Below are 19,818 nucleotides of genomic sequence, written 5' to 3' on the forward strand. Positions count from 1 at the left end.
GAGACCTCTGATTTGCGGCCCTTCAGCCACCACCTGCCTTTCCAGAACCAGCAGCTCAGAGGTCGCCCTCCACATGGAGACATTGCCACAGACCCAGAGTGAGCTGAGCTGCAGCTGTTCAGAGACTTTCCCTCCAGAGTAGGCACCTAGCCCTCACTCGCTCTCACTCCCTCCCGCCTTCAGGGTTGTGCCAAAGGCATTCCACTGTGGGGCCGGCCTCTGCACCACCCCCACTCCAGAACAGAGCAGAGTTGTCCTATCCACGGTCAAACAAAGGCCCACAGAGCCATGGGCCGGGCCCTCGTGTGTGCCAGTCTGTGTGCTTAGTCATGTGTGCGCAGACACACTACATGCACACATGTGAACACATGTGGGCCTGTGTGAACATGCCTTGCAGAGGCATGCGTGTCTGCTGTGCACATGAGTGTACACGTATCTGTGGGTTCACACGTGTGTGCTCTGCTTATGAACACGGCACACGTAGGGCTGGAGTCAAATCTGCACATGAACCTGGGCCTCGGCGTCTATGCAAGTGGGGCTGTGTCTGGGCCTGCAGCTGTGCCTGGCACACATGAGTAAGTGCACGTGTGCTTGGGTGTACACACATGTGAGCACATGTTTGGGTACATGTGTGCTTGCGGTATGTGCAGGAAGAGACAGCACCACCAGACCCAGAGCTGGAAGAGGCAGGCCTGCCTGGGGCGAGTCTCCCAAGGTTGGTGGGGAGTAGCCTGGGCACAGCCTGTCCTCTCCTGCTCCCCCCAGGAGTCGCAGGCAGACGTTCCGCCAGTGGGTGTGCAGGTGGGGGTGGGGTGGGGAGGTGGCCAGAGGCAGCCACAGGGCATGCTGGGAACTCTTGGCCCCCCAAAGCCTCCCTGACCCCCAGGCTGTCAGTCTCTCTCCCAAAAGCTGAGACTGGAGGAGGAGCAAAGGACAGAAAAGAGAGGGGAAATAGAAAACCCTTCAGAGAAGGGGGGGGGCCATGCCTGGAAGGCAACTTCCACAGGCCCTGCCCCACCCCCATCCCTGCCAGCCCAGCTGGGAGATGGAGGTGACAGCTGAACACCCCCCATTATGAGCTCCCTTTGAGCAGTTTGATGTCTTAATGCTGGACTGCAGGGCTGGTTAACCATTACCAATTACCGTGATTTGCTGTCACACTGATTGTGTCACACTGTTGAGCTAAAGCCACAGCAAGACAAGGGGCTGGGGGGCGTGTCCTGTTAGGCACTAGGGCTGAGTCACAGACCTGCTGATGGGGGAGGGGATAGAAAAACAATGAGAACAATGACTTGTTGGCACCTCAAAGCTGCTTCCTGATGCAGTGTGATTAACTGTCCTCAGAACGCTGCCCTGAGGTCTGAGCTGGGCCTGGGGCATCTCTAGAACGGGGGGCGTCAGATGGGGGACTTCTGGACGCTGGATTTGGGATCCTGGAGACATGTTTACCTGCCCTCTTTCTAAGTAATGACCCCAATTTCTCCAACGGTGGATGGAACCCATCCTATGGTTGGAGTTCATGGTCTCTTTCTGAGGGCACTGTCCCCAGATGTATCCCAGGTGTTCACAAAACTGTAGGCTCTGGAGGGGCTGGGAGGGCTCATGGGGGGGGGGGCACCAACATGGGAGCCACCCTGCTGCCCAGTCCTGCCTTGCGTGGGACTGCCTGTCCCCTGGCTCGCACCCTGGCTACCAGCAGTGACAGCTCCGTCTCTGTATCTCAACACCCCTGAGCTTTGCGCACACATCGGTCAATTGTCTATTTGTAAGCCTTCTTTACCTGAACTCTGTTTCCAGCGGGTCGCCTGAATGACACAGGCAGAAACCTAGTGGGTCCCCACCACCACCTCTGAGCCTGGACGCAGGAGAGCCAGGGATGACAGGTCCTCACGTGGGTCCTTTCCCTAAGCAGACATCACTGCCCCTTTCCCACCGTGACCAACACACACCATTTTCTACACCACCCACATGCAGCAGCACTGCCCCCCACCCCCGCCTCCCCACTCCACTCTTAGCAGCGCTGTGATGTTCCCGCAGCTCCCTCACCTGCTTGTAGCATCACCCTCCCAGGGTGACCGTTCCAGGCCACCCCTGATCATCGCCCCCCACCCCCGTTGCACCTGTTAGGAGGCACTGGCTGCCGTGTGACACACGACATGGCTTCTGGAGGGCAGGAGTCCCTCTCACGGACTTGGTCTTCTGACAAATTTGGGACCCCAAGTGCAGGGCTTGTCCCTTCGGCTGCCCCATCCCACGCACTCAGCAGCAGCAGGACAGCTGATGTAACTGAATTCCAGGAGCCTGGCAAAGAGCCAAGGAATTTGTACCTGTGGTTTGTGGGTCTGGGCCAAGCAGGCAGACGCCTGGGCCCGGTAACTAAGCTTCTCAGCCTCCAGCAGAGGGACCAGCCTGCAAGGCCGCCTGGCCGGAGCATGTGGTGGGGGCCTGAGGGCCACGGAGCAGGGCCTCCGAGACCGTGAAGGACTTTGGTTTTTATTCTGGGAGACGGGAGACAGTGTGCTGGGTGAACAGGGTCCCCAGTGCTGGCTGCAGACCCGCAGACCCACACGGCAACTGGGACGCCCCTCAGCTCTGGCCTTCTCTGGGGGAGTACGGGTGAAGGGCTTGAAGCAGACGCAAATGGACACAGCCCAGGTTTGCAGGGATGGTGCGGGGAGAGCCAAGGCCCCCCAGACCGCCTCCCTCCCCAAATCTAGAAGTCGGAATAGCCTGGGCAGAGCGGGCTCAGCTGGCGTGACCCCACATCCTGGGAAAGCTGGACAAACCAGAGGCGCTGGTGCCCCTGGTGAGGGCAGAGGCTGCTGGTGGGAGATGAGGGTCTGGGCAGGACCACCTGGGGGAGGGAGGAGTGTGGTATGTGGGGGCCACAGATCTGGGAGCCCCCCTAGTTTCCAAAGAGCCCAGGATGGCTCAGAGAAGACAGAGGGGAGCTAACCAACACAGGTTCCCGCCTTTTCTCTGCTCAGAGGCCCAGGGCAGAGGGCAAGGATTCCTGGGGGTCGGGTCAGGATGGGAGGGGCAGCAGAAGTGCCCTGAATGGCCCACTGCCCTGGGCATTGCACTGGCTGACAGACAGCTCACGGGAGGAGTCACTCATTTGGAATAAATGTGGGTGCTTGGGGCTCTATGGGTCACGGCTTTATAAAGAAAATTCTGGGTCTGTGTGTGAGTGTGGCGTGTAGTGTGCCTGCACACGTGCACACCCACTGAACTGGCGTGGGCTAAGATGATATGTGACTGGTCCTTCCTGAAGTGCGGAGGAAAGGGCAAGCAAATCACAGCTGGGTGTGGGGCCAGGCACACAGGGGGGTCCTTACAAAGAGGGCAGCACTCTCCTGCCCCCTCCACTTACACCCCTTTAACGGGACTGCTGTTTTCCCAGGAGAAGGGTCTCCTTCCCCCTCCCAAATCAGGGTCGGCCTGTGTCTAGCCATGGCTGTTAAGCTCAGGGTGACATCGTGTGGTCAGCTCATGCTGATCTGAGGGCCTCAGATTCCTTCCCAGCAGCTGAGGCCCCACCCACTCAGGGTGGTGCGCTGGAGGCGGGGCTCTGACACAGCAGACTCTGGAGGGCTGCCACTTGTCGGTGGTCCCCCAACCCGGTGTGCCTCAGCCCTAACCCAGCTCCTGAGAACGTGCCTTCTTTGGAAAACGTCTTTGCTGCCATAACCAAGTTAAAACGCAGTCTCACTGCCACACTAATCCCCAGAACCTATGAATATATTAGGTCACAGGGCGGGGGGGATTAAGGTTGCAGATGGAATTAAAGTTGCTAATCAGCTGACTTTAAAATAAGATTATCCTGGATTATCTGGGTGAGCCCAGTGTCCTCACAGGGGTCCTCAGATGGGAGAGGGAGGCAGGAGGTCCGGCGGGCGATAGAGCCTGAGAAAGATGTCACCCCTGCGCAGTGTGGACATCAACAATGTCTCCAGGCGTTGCCAGGTGTCCCCTGGGAGACAAAATCGCCCTCAGTGAAAGCCTCCCTGGAGTGTGTGTTGTCCAGTGTCCCCCACGCCACCCCTTTGCCCAGTGCCACATGGGGGGGGTTGCTACGGGAGGCTGAGGAAATTTGCATGGAGCCAGGCACACTGTCCCACCCTGCGCCCACGCACCCCAGCATTGGGGCTGGCAGGAGGCCCCTCGCCAGTCCGTCTCCATCTGGGGGCCCTGGAGGATGGGGGCTGTCCTGGAAGGGAGCCATGATGCCCCACACCAGTCAGGGTACTCTCAGGAAAAGCAAGCGGACACTCGGCAGCGAGAAAACGTCCCCGTGAACCTCTTCTGTGGTTTTTAGAGCAAAGCTTGGGTGTCTTGCATGCACCCCAGAAGCCCAGGGTCCAGGACCCGGACGCCATTGCAGGCAGGGGCTCCCTCCAGCCTCTAAGAGGTCTCTGTTTTCACCTACATTACCAGCCAAAAGACATTCCCTTCCGTCAACTAATTCAGCACTACCAACATAATCTGCAACGTTTTCAAATATACATAATCCCATCAATTATCACAAATCTTGACCAAGTTCATTGTATCGACTTAGTCCTTGACCCAACGCCTGTAAGGCCCGCTCTCTGTTCCTCAGGGACACATCTTTTGGGAGCTGCCCAATAGTGAGAACTCGGGGTTTGTGGAGGAGTCCCCTCCAGCCTGGGAATGAATGAGTTAGGAAATGCCAAGCAGCCCGACGGCACTGCCACCTGTGAGCATCAGATGGACACTAGGCCGGTGGGGCTCCTCTCCCCCCGAATCCCAGATCTCACTATTTGTTGCCCCCAAAAAGATGTGTCCATCAGGAACCTGTGAATGTGACCTTGTTTAGACAAAGGGTCTTTGTGTAATTATGTCTTTGTAAGAGACATGGAGGGGACAGGACACAGAGGTAGCCATGACACAGCGATGCAGCCACAGGCCCAGGACCGCCCAGGGTGCTGCTGTCCCCGGTTCATGGCCATTTGTCCAGCTGCCCAAGCTAACTGTCCCTCCGATAGCAGGGCGGGAGCTGGGTGGAAAGCAGATAGCAGGATTGGTGGAGTCCGCGTGTAGGGTACACGGTCTGCATTGGAACATTCTTCCAGCTTCTGCACTTTGAAAAGTTGTTATAATAAAATATTGGCAAAAAAAGGAAATGTTACAAAAACAAAAATCTGTGTCCTCACCCCCACTTCATGAGCCCTGAGCAGACGATGAAGGAATACAGTTTGAAGGGCAGCTACACCCAGCCTGTCGGGCGCACAGGCCGGCAGAACCCAGACCAACGGGGTCTCGGCCGCCTGTGCGGAGGCCCCTCCTCCCTCCCTCGGCGTGTCACAGCCCCAACACTTCCCACCCTAATTTCCTGCTCCCAGAACCCAAGAAAAGGAGGTTTGTGAGCTCCTGCGGGGTTGGCACCCCCTCCCTGAGTGACCCCCATCATATCCCCTCACTAAAGCTCTGGAGCGTCCCCATCCTTGCGGGGCCTTAGCAGGACGACCTTTATTTTCCTCCAATGTGTCTGGCTGGATATTCCTAAGGACAGATGGCAAGGCCACTTCTTTCTCGCCCAGCGGCTGCCCCCCCTGAATGCCCACGCCTGGAAGCCCAATGGGAGCAGGGCCTGACACACAGCAGGGCCACGTCAACACTTGCCAGATAGATGGGCAAATGCATGAATGCGTGGGTGAATGAATGAATGAGCGAATGAATGAATGAGAGACTGAATGACAGCCTCGGCCACTGCCCAGGCTCCTCCTGTGCCAGCTCTGAGCGCTGCACCACCCTGTGGTATCCCCACACCCCACAAACCCCTGGGTCCCTTTTTAGCATATTAACTACATTTCCTGTAAAACTTTTCTCAAACAGTTGCCATAGCGTTTGCAGTACACGTGTCCCAAGTCCACGTTCAATAGCACTGCAGGAACCAGCTAATGCCTCTCTGCCCTCAGGCTGCGGGCTGCGATTGCCCGATACATTGTTGCTGGTATCATTTTGAAGAAACTCATCTGTTAGGTCAATCAAGAAAAAAAGAGGACCGGGCCTGCCGGGTGGCTCAGGCGGTTAGAGCAATATGTTCCTAACTCCAAAGGCTGCCGGTTCGATTCCCACATGGGCCAGTGGGCTCTCAACCACAAGGTTGCCAGTTCAATTCCTCGAGTCCGGCAAGGGATGGTGGGCTCCGCCCACCTTGAGCTGAGCTGCAGCTGAGCTCGCGGATGGCTCAGTTGGTTGGAGCACATCCTCTCAACCACGAGGTTGCTGGTTCGACTCCCGCAAGGGATGGTGGGCTGCGCCCCTGCAACTAGCAACGACAACTGGACCTGGAGCTGAGCTGTGCCCTGCACAACTAAGATTGAAAGGACAACACTTGACTTGGAAAAAAGTCCTGGAAGTACACAGTGTTCCCCAATCAAGTCCTGTTCCCCTCCCCCAATAAAATCTTAAAGAAAAAAAGAGGAGATTTTATTTGCCTTCCGCTGATTCCTTCTCTAACCTCTTCCTTTCTTTAGGCCTGAGTCCCTGACTTGAGTCCCGCTCTGTCTGCCTGAAGGTCATCTATCATTTCTCGGGAGGCAGGTCTCCTAGTACTCGACTGATTACACCTCATTTAAACCCATGATTTCCAATAACCTAATGACATGGGCACGATTACCCCTGTGCTACAGGTGAGGAAACTGAGGCCCAGATGGCTGCATGTACAGCATTTGAGGTCATTCACTCACAAAACCTCAGCGACTGATGACAAAAGGGCTTTGGTGGGTCCAGCCTGCCAGGCAGGGCCCCTCCTGCCTCCTAGAGGGAGGTGTTGTAACCGCCTGCCTGCGGAGGCCCCCAAGCCTGGCTCCCTCCCTCCTCGGGATGCAGGGCTCAGCCTCCCCGTCCTCCCAGAACTCCCGAAGTGTGCTGGCCCAGCTGTTGCCATGGAAAAGCCCAGAGAGCGTGGGCGGCCTGGCAGCCTGACCACCAGCTCCCTGGGGACCGCCCCCGTCAGCCTTGCTGCTGGCCCAGCGCCCAGAGGTCGCATGCGACAGGGGACCTTCTCCCCCCCCCCTTCAGTAGAAAAGCCAGGAGTCTTTCCTGGGTGGGACAATGGGCGAGAGGGGCCCCCACCAGGCACCTGCGCCCCCCCACCCCTCTGTGGGGGGACAGGGGCTTTTCTGGTGCCTGCTTCCCTCTCCCTCATGCTACCTGTCTCAGCCTGCTTCGAGGAGCACCCACCTCTGAGGGTAGTCTTAGGGCCTTACCTTGGGACAAACCTGAGCAAGACTTGACCAGGTCTGGCTGGGTCAGCAGGGGACCCGCCCCCTCCCCAGCCCATGACAGAGGTTGGTACAGAGACAGCAGGTAACCTGAGTCCAACCAGTGATGCTCAGGCTGCACAAATGCCCCGGAGAAGCAACAGCTGAGCAGAGCCAGGCGTGTGAGCCTGGGGTGACCACACCTGCAGTGAGCCTCCCTGGCGTCTCCAGCCACTCAGCAAAGATAGTTCCATCTTTATTCATGCCTGATTGGTTTGGGTTTGTCATCAACGCCCTTTTGCTCCTGAACAAAGTCCCGACAGGTGGGCTGTGTCCTGGCTCCACCCCATGTGACCGTGAACAAATCCCCCCTGGGGGCTTTGGTCTCTGTGTCATGGGGACGGATGCCCAGCAAAGGAGCCTCTCTCTGAGCAGCCTCCATTTCTGCGTCATCAGAACCCCAAAAGACTGCCTTCCGACATCTGCCTTTCCCCGTCTTCAAAAACACGTCAGGCACACGGGAACCAAGAAGGGCTGAGCGCTTACCTCTCCCACAGCTGAGCCTCCTGCTTTCTTCAGGGCAGGAAAGGCTCCGTCTGCACAGTCAGCGCTTTCTGTGCCCACTCACCGTGCACAGTCAGCGCTTTCTGTGCCCACCCATGTGCTCTGCTCTGGCCCGCCCTTTGTTCTGGGATGCAGTGCTGGCCTGGTTGGTCCTGCAGTCACAGCTTCCCAGGCTGACTTCTGCCTGGGCACAGCCCGAAGCGGCCTGGGCAGGAGGCTGGTGTGCGCACCCAGCATGGGAACGTCTGGCCCCCAGTACTTCCCACAAGGCCCTGGCATGGGCGCCGAGTGGGGCTGCAGCCAAGCCCTGCCGACCCCCTCGCATTGCATGTAGGAGTGACGTTGCAGAGTGAGCCTGAAGCCCTACAGCTGTGTCTGCCCTGTCTGCTCTGCGAAGAGCAAAGTCCTTTCCTTTCGTCTCAGCCAGTGGCATTGGCTTAGGTCTTTCACAACAGAAGGGCCCTAATCACTCCTGAGAGCCTCCTCAGAGCCCTGAGGGCAGGTGATGAGCGAAGGATGAGCTTTGCCAGGGCTGGGAGTGAGTTAGGAGGGAGAGGAGGGCCTGGCCAGGCCCAGGCGCGGCCTGAGCTCCCCACAGCGGGCCCACCGCCCCTTCCCCTCTAGACCACAGCTGCCATTTACACCACCCAGGTGGTTCATTGCACAGCTCCAGCCGGTGCCAACCTCCAGCATTTTCCAGCCTGTATTTGGAATGACAATTTTCAGCCTGAATCACTCAATATCCACTCAGGGCAGGCTAAGTCATCGTGTGGGGAATTCTCTAGAAATACCTGACACGAGGCCTAAAGAGTAACCTGACTGGCAGATAAGGGAATCCAGGAGCCACAAACACCTGTGGAGACAGCCAGGCCACGGAGGAGTGAAGCAGATGGGTGGAGGGTACTAGGGAGTGGTGGGGACCACGGCAGGGGAGGGCATCTTCGCTTGAAGGTATTCAAATGCCTTCCATCTCCGCCAAACAGATCGACTGCCTGACAGAAACAAGTGAGCCCACAGCAGAATTCAGATCAAGTTTGGAATCTGTGAAATGGAGACTGTGCCCTAAGCAGGGTTGGTGTCCTGTGTCTGCACAGGCGCCTGGCCCGGAGTGGGTGCTCAGTAATAATGCTGACCCGAATTCACCTGAGACAGAAACCTGGAGAGATGTTGGAAGGACCAGAAAACGGCTTCAGCGTGAGTCCAGAGTCAGAAACAGCAGCTGGCACGCCCCGAATCCTGTCTACACATCAGCACTTGTACACGATGTTGCAGAGACAGCTACTGCTTGCCAAATACCTGTGTGCCCCCCTCACTTCCCAGCCCCCTTTTGTACTTTGGGGAGCCCTGTGGCCGCTCTGCCATGTGTCACTTCAAAGACAAAGCATGACAAGTGACGTGTCCCCTCCCCTCCCAGTTCCCTTTTACACTGCTGGGCAGTTTATATTCCAGGAGACCCGGCCAGCATGGCCTGAGAGGTGCCGTGCCTGGACAGGCTGTAAGCCCAGAATGGTGCACCAGCTGTGGGGCTGGGCATGACGGTCTGGCCTTCCACAATGGACGACAGACGGACGGGGGTGGGGTGGGGACCGTTGCCTGTGTTTCTAGGCTGGCTGGGTGGGCAGGCAGCCGCTATGAAGATGGACGGCGTGAACACACCTCCACCCACAAGGCACAGCCGTCCAGCAGAGCCCAGAGCTTCTTCAGGACTCCAAAAGGTGGCAGGAGACAGACAGGAACCATGGCACTGTGGCCTGGAGCCGCTCGTGCTGGTTCGGGGACAGGGATGATGGATCCGGACACCACGCACGACAATGGCTAAACTGGATACTCTGGAGTGTAAACTGACTGCTCTCTCTCTCCTGCTTGTCAAAGCACACATGGATTTCTCATGAGGTCACCTCTAACCTGGGCTCATGGCGAAGGGAATTCTGAGAAAGGTGGCCACTCAGCCGAGTCGACCCTGCATGAAGCTACCAGCTGGCCTCTAGGAAGAAGTGACAACTGAGTTAGGACTGAGGACGAGAGAGGGTATTGACACAGGGCCAGTGGGGGGTCAGGACAGCTGGGCAGCCCTCGGAGCAGGAGCGGGCTCAGAAACCAACCCAGAGCACATGCTGGGGAGCACGAGTTAGAGGCACACTGGGGATGGATGCACCCCAAATTTCCATCTCTTGGACACTCTGCTCAACATAGATCTTAATTCCAAAAACAGGCCATGGGAGTGGTGTAGCCTGGGCCACCTGCAGTGACTAATGGGAGTACAGTCCCCAGGTCCTTACTTCCTCTTTGTACAGGACCACACACCCACCCCCTGCCATGTGATTCTGCAGTGCCATCCCCCGCTGGAGTGGCAGGCATCCACTTCCTGTCCCTCAATGCGATGACAGTCTCGGCGACATGCCTCGCTTTGGGCAGGCTGTGAGCAGATACACGGCCTGGGCAGAGGCTGTCCGTGTGCCTTTGTGGCTTGGCTCTGAGCTGTGTGCAGATTTGTTTCAGGCAGCTCATCTCTTGCAGCCTGGGTCCCAGAGACAGGCCCTTGGAACAGGCTTGAGTCTGACCCCCAGTCTGAAGCAGAGCCCCCTCAGTCAGCCTGCAGCCCATGAGCAACAAAAACACATTTGGTATTGTAAGTCACAGGGCTTCTGGGGGCTGCTTGTTATGCAGCAATCGCGGTGGAGACAATGTACCTGCCCAGTCCTTGGCTAGGGAAGAGAAGGCATCTCAGAGAGCGGCCCCCCATACTACATCCATGGAAGCATCCAAGATACATTGAGCTGCTATCACCTGAACACTGCAAAGGTGGAAACCGACAAACGTCTCTTGTGGCTGGAGCAGTCAGCGGGTTCACAGACATGGCACCGGAGGCCCGTCTGCAAGACTATAAGCAAGAAGTATGTCTGAACCCTGGAGGAGCAGCTGGCTCTGCTGGTGTACAGGGCTGAATCGGATCTGTGAAAGCAAATTGAATTTTGAGTACAATTTCAGGTCAATTAACTTTGCTCAGAGCCTTACAGAGGAGCAGAGACCCAAAGCAAAGCCAAGCAGCAGAGACGGATGGGGCTGAAGGGCTATCTCAGAGCAACTAATTATTGGCAGTGCCTCAAAGCTCTGCTGTATGTGGCAACCAGGTGAGTCACAGGTAGTGACTAGGTGAGAGCCTGGCTCTAAGGGCAGGTGGAGACTAGGTGAGGGCCTAAGCTGCAGGTATTGGCCAGGTGAGAGCCTGGCTTTATAGGTGGGGGCAGTGGCCAGGTGAAGGCCTGACTCGGGGGGTGGGACCACGTGAGGGCTGGGCTTCAGGCCACACAGGGATGGGCCAGCACTTCCCAGGCAGGCTTCTCTCTGGCAGTGTCCCCATGGGGCGGGGTCCCCTTCTCTGGTACTGGACTGGGAAAGATGGGTCCTCCTGGATGGAATGAGACAGTAGGAGAGAACTGGGCTGGCAGCAAAGGCCCGGCAGTGAGTGGAAGTGCCCAGGCCTGAGGGCAGAAAGAAGGGGAGGGTGTCACCATCGTCAGGCCCAGAGTGAGGACTGCCTGTGGCAGATGGGAGCCGTGAGGACTCAGGAGCCCGTCCTTGGGACACTGGGGGTTGCACGGGAACAAGAGCTGGCATGCCTCTCCCAGCCCACTCACTGAGTGCTTGCTGCTGGTGGGCACGGAGACCTGTGGTTCCCAAAGTGTGATCCCCAAGCCCACAGCTCAGCTTGAAGTAAATGCGAATTCTCAAGCCCCAGGTAGGACTGGAGGGACCTCTGGGGCAGCCTGGTATGGCATGAGCGCTCCAGCTGCCCCACGGGACTCTGACGCTTCAGGGCTGGAAAACCTGCACCTTCAGACCACCCACCTCGGGGGCACCGTCCTCACTTATAGAGAAGTTAGATAATTGGGCCAGTCTTATGAAAGGAGTAAAGTTGGAGTCCAGGCTGTCTGGTTCCAGAACTGCCCTGGGCTGCATGGTAGCCACAAGGGGCTATTTCATTTTCGATTAAAGTTAACAAATAAAATGGACAATTCCGTTTTTCAGTTGCACCTGCCACATTTCCACGGCGTAAGGGCCTCCTGTGGCCAGCAGCTACCAGACTAGACGGAGCATGTCTGAAACAGTGCCATCACAGGCATGGGTCTCAAAGCTGCCCCTTAACCACTATTGGTGTCCATGCCCCAGAGTCCCCCAGTCCCCTCCAGGAGGAGGCCGGCACATGCTTGTGCAAGCAAACCAGTCAAAGCAAGCAGCCCAGCGCCCTGCCACCCACAGCACCAGAGGTCAGCGGGGAGCCAGGGCTACGGGTCGGTTCCCAGGTTCTGGGCAGTAGTTCAGGGTCCTGGGGGGGCACTCAGTCATTCTGTGGTGATGTGCATAGTTGGGGAAACTGAGCTGCCCCCAAGGACAGGCCTGCAGGCTTCTGCCTGGACCACCTGCCCAGCCTCTCTCCAGAGGGGTAGTCCCCTGTGCCCAGAATCTGGAGGAGATGGCCGCTGGACTCCAAGGCGTGCTGGCCACACCACCTGGAGACAAATCAAAGGAGGGAAAGCACTGGGGGCTCCTCCCTGGGGCATGCTAAAATTGGAAAGAGCCCAGAGAGGGGCCCCACAGGGGGTCTGCAGGCAGCCATCCTTCACCAAGAAGGCACACCTGAGCGTCTCCCAGACCAGACGGTTGTTTCTGTACTTGGAAACTTCAACACCAGAACTCGGTCCTTTCCTTGCTTCAGGAGGGTGAGGGAAGGGGCCTCGAGAGGGGCCACAGGAAGCCCCACCCCCACCCCAGGGCTGCCCTTGGAGCAGCAGGAGCAGGTGTGGAGCCTGGAGGCCACTCCTCCAATGTGCCCGAGGACCTGGATCCAAGTGAAATGCTGACATGTTGTCCCTGGCATTCCCCAACACCCACATTTTCTTGCCATTTTGTCCTCAAATGGGAATGAATTAGGGTAGCGGGGATGCAGAGGAAATGCTTGCTTCTGTTTCCTGTCTTCCTAACTAGGCTGTTAAAACCTGAAAGGGATGTTGGGAGCAGGCAAAGTTTTCTTGACAAAACCTGGAATGGGAAGAGGGGGTAGGGGGAGTCTCTGCCTCCACAGTGAGGTGGCCTGGAGAAGGTGGGGGCAGAGCCAGAGCAGAGAGCCAGACTGGAGGGGCCGGGGAAGAAGGAGGCTGGCAACGTGGGGGGCCTGAGTGCCCCACCCCCTTGTCCAGAGGTTTGTAAAGCCACCTTCTCAGCTGTGCCCAGGGACTGCCCTGCCAACAGGCTGGGACACCCTGTCCACACACCTCCCTGCCCTGCACGCAATGGGGCCACAGGTCGTCCAAGTGCTGTGTGATGCCGAATGAAAGCCCCAGTCCCTATATGGGGGGCAGGGACCTTCCATCCCCCACTTAGTGTTGCCCAAGGCAGCACTTTCCCTTCAAGCAAGGAGGCATCCCAGAATTCATCTGCTGCGCTCCCTTTACTGTCCCCACGGTCCAGCAAGTCCTTCCCTGCCTCAGTGCCTCTGCACAGCTGTGCTCTGCAGGAAATACGGTTCCCTCTTCTTTGCCTAGGCTCTTTCTCGTCTCCTAGGCTTTACCTCAAATTGCCGCTCCTCAGAGGCCTTCTGGGGCCACCCAATGCCCACTCTATGACACTTCCCTGTTCAGTTTTCTTTATGTTATCATTTGATGTTACATTATTTGGCTTTGGGTTCATGGTCTCTCGCACTCCTAAAAGGACCGTCTGTGTCATCAATAACTGCATCACCAACAGGCCCTGGACACTGTGTTGAATGAATTAATGACCTCAGGATCTGAGAAAGAGGGATGGTCCCTTCCCACCCTTTCATTCCTCCTCACCTCAGCCAGTCTCCCCGTAGGTGAAAGAGGAAGTTCACCATTACATCTAGCTTTCAACTCTCCAGCTGCCTGTTCCCCATTGGTTCTTACCCCTGCTGGCCCCAGGTGGGGAGCAACCCCTGCAAACTGCTGTCTCTGTGCAAACCAGGCCACTGGGGGCCTCCCATCCGGAAGGGCAAGGCCATTCTGGCCTGGGGAGAGCTGCCTTAACTTTAAAACCTGGGGAACCTGATGGGGGTAGAGGGGAGCGGGATGCACTGCCTATGGAATTCCCCATGAGACTCAAACCCCGGGGTCGCGGGGCTACGGAAAGCACGCAGAGCTACGGAGAGGCAGGGGGCAGGTGGAGGCAGCCTGGACTGGCGTGCGCCGAGAGGCCCGGAAACACTCACTGGACCTGCACGCACTCCCCTCTGGGCGGCATCCCCCTCACACGCAGGTGGGCAACACTTCCAGGGTCTGGGAGAATCGCCCAGTTAAGACCCCACCCCAGTATCAGGAGTGGGGATGAGGCAGCCACACTTGTGGCTTCCCCCCGTGGGGATGAAGACGCCCCATCCATGACCCCCCATCAGGAGTGGAAGCCCCCCCCGCATCTTTCACACTCCACTCCCGCCCCCAGCTTGAGGGTGACACTGAGCGTGCCCCCTTGTCCCACGTGTCTGGTTTGGCTGGAAAGGTCCCCACTTTTCGGCTCATGTGCTTCCGTTTAAAGATTCTTCAGGAATGAGGCCGCGGTTGGAGACGGGCAAAGACCCCTTTAATCCGCACGCCCCAAAGTAGCCGGTGTTCCCGCCCTCTACACCTCCCAGGGAGCGGGCCCAGGGAGCTCGGGGAGGGGCGCGACGTCCCAGATCCTTCTCCCAAGGGACGGAGCTTAACGGGAGAAGGTGGGGCTCGGTAGAGCGGAGGGCTGCCGGGGCGGGGCCTGACAGTCGGGGCGGGTCCTCGCTGGCCGGAGGCGGAGCGATCGCGACTAGGCCGGCGTGGCTGAGGCGGGGCGGGGCCTGGGCGGGGCGGGGCCGGAGGCGGGGAGAGCACCTGGGCGGGGCCTGGGCGGGGCGGGGCCTGGGCGGGGCGGGGCCTGGGCGGGGCGGGGCGGGGCTCGCCCAATGCTCCACTGGAGCGCCCACTTCCTCTGGCGCTGGCTGCCGGGCGGAAGTACGTCAGTTGTTATCTGCTCGGGGCCCCGCCACCGCGGTCGCCGCCTCACGAGCTCCGGCGCCTGAGCCCGGCACCTGCCCCGCCCGCGCCCCGACCGCCCGCCCGGCCCGCTGCTCGCCGTCCGCCGCGCTTGAGGCGCGCCCCCGGGGCCGCGGCCTGGAGCCGCTGAGCGCCGGCCGCCCCGCCGATGCGCGCGGCCGCCCGAGCCGGGGCGCTCAGGCCGCGCCGGGCCTGGGGCTGAGGGCTCCTCGCGCGGCATGCCCTACCCGGCCCACCGCCCGCCGCCGCCCAGGGCACGAGCCCGCACCGAGCCCGGCGGCGCCGCGTAGCGCAGCGGCAGCCCGACGGCGCGGCCGCAAGGTCACCGCGCGCCATGGAGGCCAAGGTCCGCCAGAGCCGGCGCTCGCGCGCGCAGCGGGACCGCGGCCGGCGCCGGGAGGCGGCCCGCGACTCCCGCGATCAGAGCGCGTCGTCGGGCGATGAGCCCGAGCCTGGACCCGGCAAGGAAAACGCGGGCCTGCCCCGCGCGCCCCCGCCCCGCGCCGCAGCCGCGCGACCCCCGCGCCGCCGCCGCCGCGAGTCCAGCTCGCAGGAGGAGGAGGTCATCGACGGCTTCGCCATCGCCAGCTTCAGCACGCTGGAGGCTTTGGAGGTAGGTGGGGCGGCCGGGCGGGGCGCCCCGGGAAATGCCAGCCCCCGGGGCGACGGCACACCCCCGCCTACCCCCACCCCTCGCCTTAGGGCTCCGGGCCGCGTGGGCCCCGCGCGCCCGGCCGGTCGCTCCCGGAGGACCCGGTAGCCTGCAGTGGGTCAGGGGTGTTCGTGTGTCGAGATGCGGGGGAGGAAAGTCGCTAAATTACACGACCCAAACGGGCAGTCCGGCTGCACAGGCGTCCTTTTCTCAGTTGTGTTTGTTGCCAGACTATCAGTTGTTTGGGCTGAGGATGTGCCGGGGAGGTGCGCGCTGCTGACTCCGCGGAGGCGGTGATAAAATGGGTACTTGAAGATCCTTCCTGATCCTGCCCTTCCCCTTGAGGTTCCTGTTTAGACGGCAGAGGCTCCGTCATGTCTTAGATCCCCCTCCGTGACCGCTGCTTGCTGCATGGTTAAGAGGTGACAAAAATATTGCCTGTCTGGCTGATTTACCATGGACAATATTTGCTGAGCAAATAGTGCCCTGCTTGCCTGAACGCAGGTGAGTGGAGAGGGAAATGAATACTGTCAGAGTTGGCAAGTGGGGTGTGTGGGGACCTGCTGTCTTCTAGAACTGGCTCGGGAAGAAACACGGGCCAGGCCCTGGAGTCCTGCGAGCTTCAGCCAGCGAGCGCCTCCACCCTCCAGGGGCCCCACGCAGCACTTATTTTGACGGACCGGCGTCTGCTTGGGGTCCTAGCGATCAGTCAGTGAACAGTCCCCCTTCCTTTTTTTGGGTCTTGGGGGTCAATGGCCTGTGAACCCCCAGTCTCAAAGTCTGAGCTTTGGGGCAGGAGAAGTGCCCCCACTGCAGGTCCCCCAGTGAGCCCTCTCCCTGTGGTCTGCAGCTCTGTGGGAGCCTCAGCGTCAGGTGCAGGCAGCCAGGGGGGAGGTGGCACAGGGATAGGTTTTCCACTTTCTGTCTGGGCAGGTGGATACACAGGTGGGACACCTGTGTTGGAGCTTGTGCTAACCACACAGCCCTGGGATCCTCTGGTGCATATCTGTGGGGCTTGAGATGGCTCTTGAGCCAAGAGGTCCCCAGCTAAGACACTTGGGTGTGGTGTGGTGGCACATGCCACGGCTCTATGGGAAGAGGTGGCCCCAGGGCTATTTTCCTGCCTTCAGACAAGCCGGGTCCTGCTCTGCAGCCTCGAGAGGTTACACCACCCACCTTCCAGCTGGCCGTCCACCTGACAGTCTCACACCAGCCTATCAGCCCCTTCCAGCTTCTGCTGCCGTGGGTCTCCATACCTGCTGTTCTCTCTGCCTTGGTTGTTGTTTGGCACCTTTAGGTCTCAGCGCAAATGTCACTCGGAAAGGCCGTCTTGGCAACCATTTGAAGTGACATCTTTTCTAACCCCTCGGCTCTCCCCGTGCTATTTCACCTATTTTCCTTCCTGTCAGTTACCACTCCGAAGCTGGCTTGTGATTTACTCGCTCCGTTTCCCCGCTAGAACTTGTGAACTAGATGTGAACAGGCACCACTTCTGTCTCGTGTGTCGCCTGTAGTGCCTCGTACACATTTGTGGAGTTGTGTGAACAAGTGAGAGGAGAAACCGAGGTTTAGGAAGGCTGAGCCTCAGGTCGTTGGCGCACCCTGGTGACGCGGGCCTGTGGGGCCTGTGCGGTGCCCGCAGTGGCTCTGGCTGTGCTCCTGCATTGAGGGCACTGAAAGTGCAGCCTTGGGTTTGGGGGACCTCACCTCACAGTGAGACGAGCCTGCTCTGCTTGGTGCTCACACAGCCACCTCGCCCCAAGGGCTGCTCCATGCACCTTTCTTTCTCTGCCCTTGTGAGCCAGGGAGGGGTCCACCGCCTTGGAAAGTCGGGGTTTCTGCACGAGTCATGACCTCTAGATTGGCACTCTGGCTTGGCCTCATTTCTTGCTAAAGTGTAGTGGTTTTTCCTCAGATGTTCATCGTGACAGCTAATGTGCAGTGAACGTGTACTCTAGCAGGCTCTGCTCTGTGCCTGCCTGACCCCACTACACAGATAGGTACACTGAGGCCCATTACCATGAGTCCAGGCCCCAGCCTGCCCAGTCTCAGAGCTCTGCCAGGCCTCCACGCGGGAGTGGGAAGTTCTGACTGTCAGGTGTAGACCCATTCAGGAGGTGGGACCCACACAGAGGAGAGTGCCAGTATCCCCGGAGCCCTTCTTGCCTTTGTCCAGAGGGTGCAGGGTCCCTGTCCCCCACATCCTGTGCACCTGTGTCTGCTCTAAGGGAGGACGAGACCCTGCCGTTGGGGTAGCTGAGAGGGTCACAGCCACTTCTGTTAAGTGCTGCAGACACTCCACAACGTGGTAGCGTATTGTTGGCTGAGGAGGGCGCCCACAGGTCTGGCATGGCTCAGGGTGTGTCTGAGGCCCTGGGGACACGGGGCTGGGAGTGTGGGGACATGAGACGCGGCTTGGCCGCTGTGTGGAGCCCATGCTGTCAGTCCCACCTGTGGGGGTCCTGGTTTGGGGGGGCCTTGTGCCCAGCCCATTTGTCCAGCAGGGACTGGGCTGAGACCAAGCAGACGAGGGCTCAGTGAGGAGAGCCGGGAGTGGGAAGAACTCAGAGCAGTCGAGCCTGCTGCTCTTCAGATGGGGAAACAGGCTCAGGAAGGGGAGCACTTTGCCTGTAGTCAGGGGACGAAGGTGCGGCACCCAGCCTGGACCCTGCCTAGGACGGCTCCAGGCTACTCCCCACACCCTGAGGGCCTGCAGCTGGTGGTGGGGCTGCAAAGCCACTGTGTGGGGACGGCACACTGTGGTGGGAGCCTGGGCTGGGGTCCCTGCACTGTGATCATCTGAGCAGTGATGACAGTGACGGCCGAGTCCTGATGTCTCCCGTCCTTGCACCCCCACATTACAGACAGGAAGCCATGGCCCTGGGTGGTGACGTCCCCTTCCAGGCCTCACCCTGCAGCCCCGGCCCACAGAACCAAGGGTCTTCAGTCCAACGTGGGCTGTGTCTTCTGGATGCTCCGGCGGGGCCTAAGCCTGAGTGGCTACTGCAGGAGCCCAGGTGCAGCGAGGCTTGGGGACGGGCCGCCCCAGGCCCGTGGGCACCCACGCTGGGCCGTGGGCAGGGTCTGCTGGGTCACCGCTGTCACAAGACCCACGTAGTGTGGTCCCTAACGGCTGTGGTGGGTGGTGGAGACCCTGTGACCCTGTGTGCTGGCTGACTCATCCCCCTCGCCTGGGGTCGGTGCAGTGGGCAGGGACCGTGTCCCGGGCTGTCACCCCAGCCCCCCGCTGTCCCCCACATGGCTGGCGTTGTGTGCATAGCACTGTGGCCTCCAGGCCTGTTTCCTCGTCGTCCCAGCACGTTAGAGCTGTGTGGGCTGACAGCAGGAGGAAGGGTGGCAGACCCGGCTGTGTCCCCACTTCCTTCCCTCTGCTGAGTGCCTGGAGGCTGTGCTGTGGGGATTGGGGTGGGGCCTGAGGCAAGGCGTCCTGGTGAGGCAGGTCTCCCCAGGAGGGGTGGCCCACGCCGTAAGGGGCTCCTCCGTGCCAGGCTGCAGGCCACCTGCCCCCACTGACTTTTGTGTGTGGAGTTGCACGTATGTGTGCATGTGTGTGCTATGTGTACATGTGTGGTACTCCGTTCACGTCCTAGATATGTGTATGTGTGTATATACACGTGTGCTGGGGCCCTGCCTGGGGGGGGGGGTGTAAACCCCGGCAGGACCTTGGTGGGTCTCAGCCCCTCCCCCCAGTTTCTGTCTTCCTCCCTGTCCTGTCTGTATACCTGGCTCTGACCTGTCTAGCCCTTGCAGACTCCGTGGGCCCCACCTTGGCCGGTGTCTGTGGCCTGGATGCCTGGAGGGCGGGCTTGCCCCTTGCCCTTGGCACATGCCCTGCAGCCCCCGGAAGGGCCTCACTTCCTCCATTCGTAGCAGGTGGTCCCCCCAGCGGGCAGTAGATGCTCCCAGGCTCACTGAGCTGGCCTTGTCACCACCTCCATCTCCGAGCTCCCATCCAGTCACTGTGCTCTTCTTGTGGTCCCCCGTGCCCACCCTGGCCCTCCCCCACCCCAAAGGCTCGTCCCCTGAGTCGGGGTGACTTACTCTCCTCTCACACAAGCTGGGGTCAGACTCCCTCCTCGTCTCCCTGCAGGGAGCTCCTGAGCTCTGTGTCTGGGCCATTGCCTGCCTTCCCAGCTCTTGGCCCCAGCAGGTCACACCCTCTCCTTTGTCACCCATGAGGACTCTGGGGTGTCAGTTTGCTCACGGATATGTCTCCCCACGCAGAGCCTCCTCTTCCTCTTGTCTCCTGGGCATGCTTTCGCGTGGACATTGTCCCACCCAGGAAGCGGGGGCCGCGGGCCGACGTCAGGCTGCCCCT

General features: G+C 59.6%; 1 protein-coding gene across 17 annotated transcripts in view; it reads left to right on the plus strand.

Annotated features, from left to right (window-relative positions):
- Positions 1-14,773: 14,773 nt before the first annotated feature.
- Positions 14,774-19,818, plus strand: part of FBRSL1 (fibrosin like 1) — a 65,005-nt gene continuing 59,960 nt past the window's right edge. For 8 of the 17 annotated variants that reach the window (XM_088801103.1, XM_088801106.1, XM_088801098.1 and 5 more), the window contains exon 1: positions 14,789-15,440. In XM_088801103.1, the coding sequence (XP_088657229.1) occupies positions 15,162-15,440 (279 nt within the window). In that variant the 5' untranslated portion in view covers positions 14,789-15,161. Of the gene's footprint in view, positions 15,441-19,818 lie in introns of all 17 variants that reach the window. The other 9 variants (XM_088801102.1, XM_088801099.1, XM_088801110.1 and 6 more) reach the window with 3 other exon arrangements.

The sequence above is a fragment of the Rhinolophus sinicus genome, chromosome 9 (assembly GCF_057876585.1).
Source record: "Rhinolophus sinicus isolate RSI-liver-muscle chromosome 9, RSI-T2T, whole genome shotgun sequence".
NCBI classification, from domain to species: Eukaryota; Metazoa; Chordata; class Mammalia; order Chiroptera; family Rhinolophidae; genus Rhinolophus; species Rhinolophus sinicus.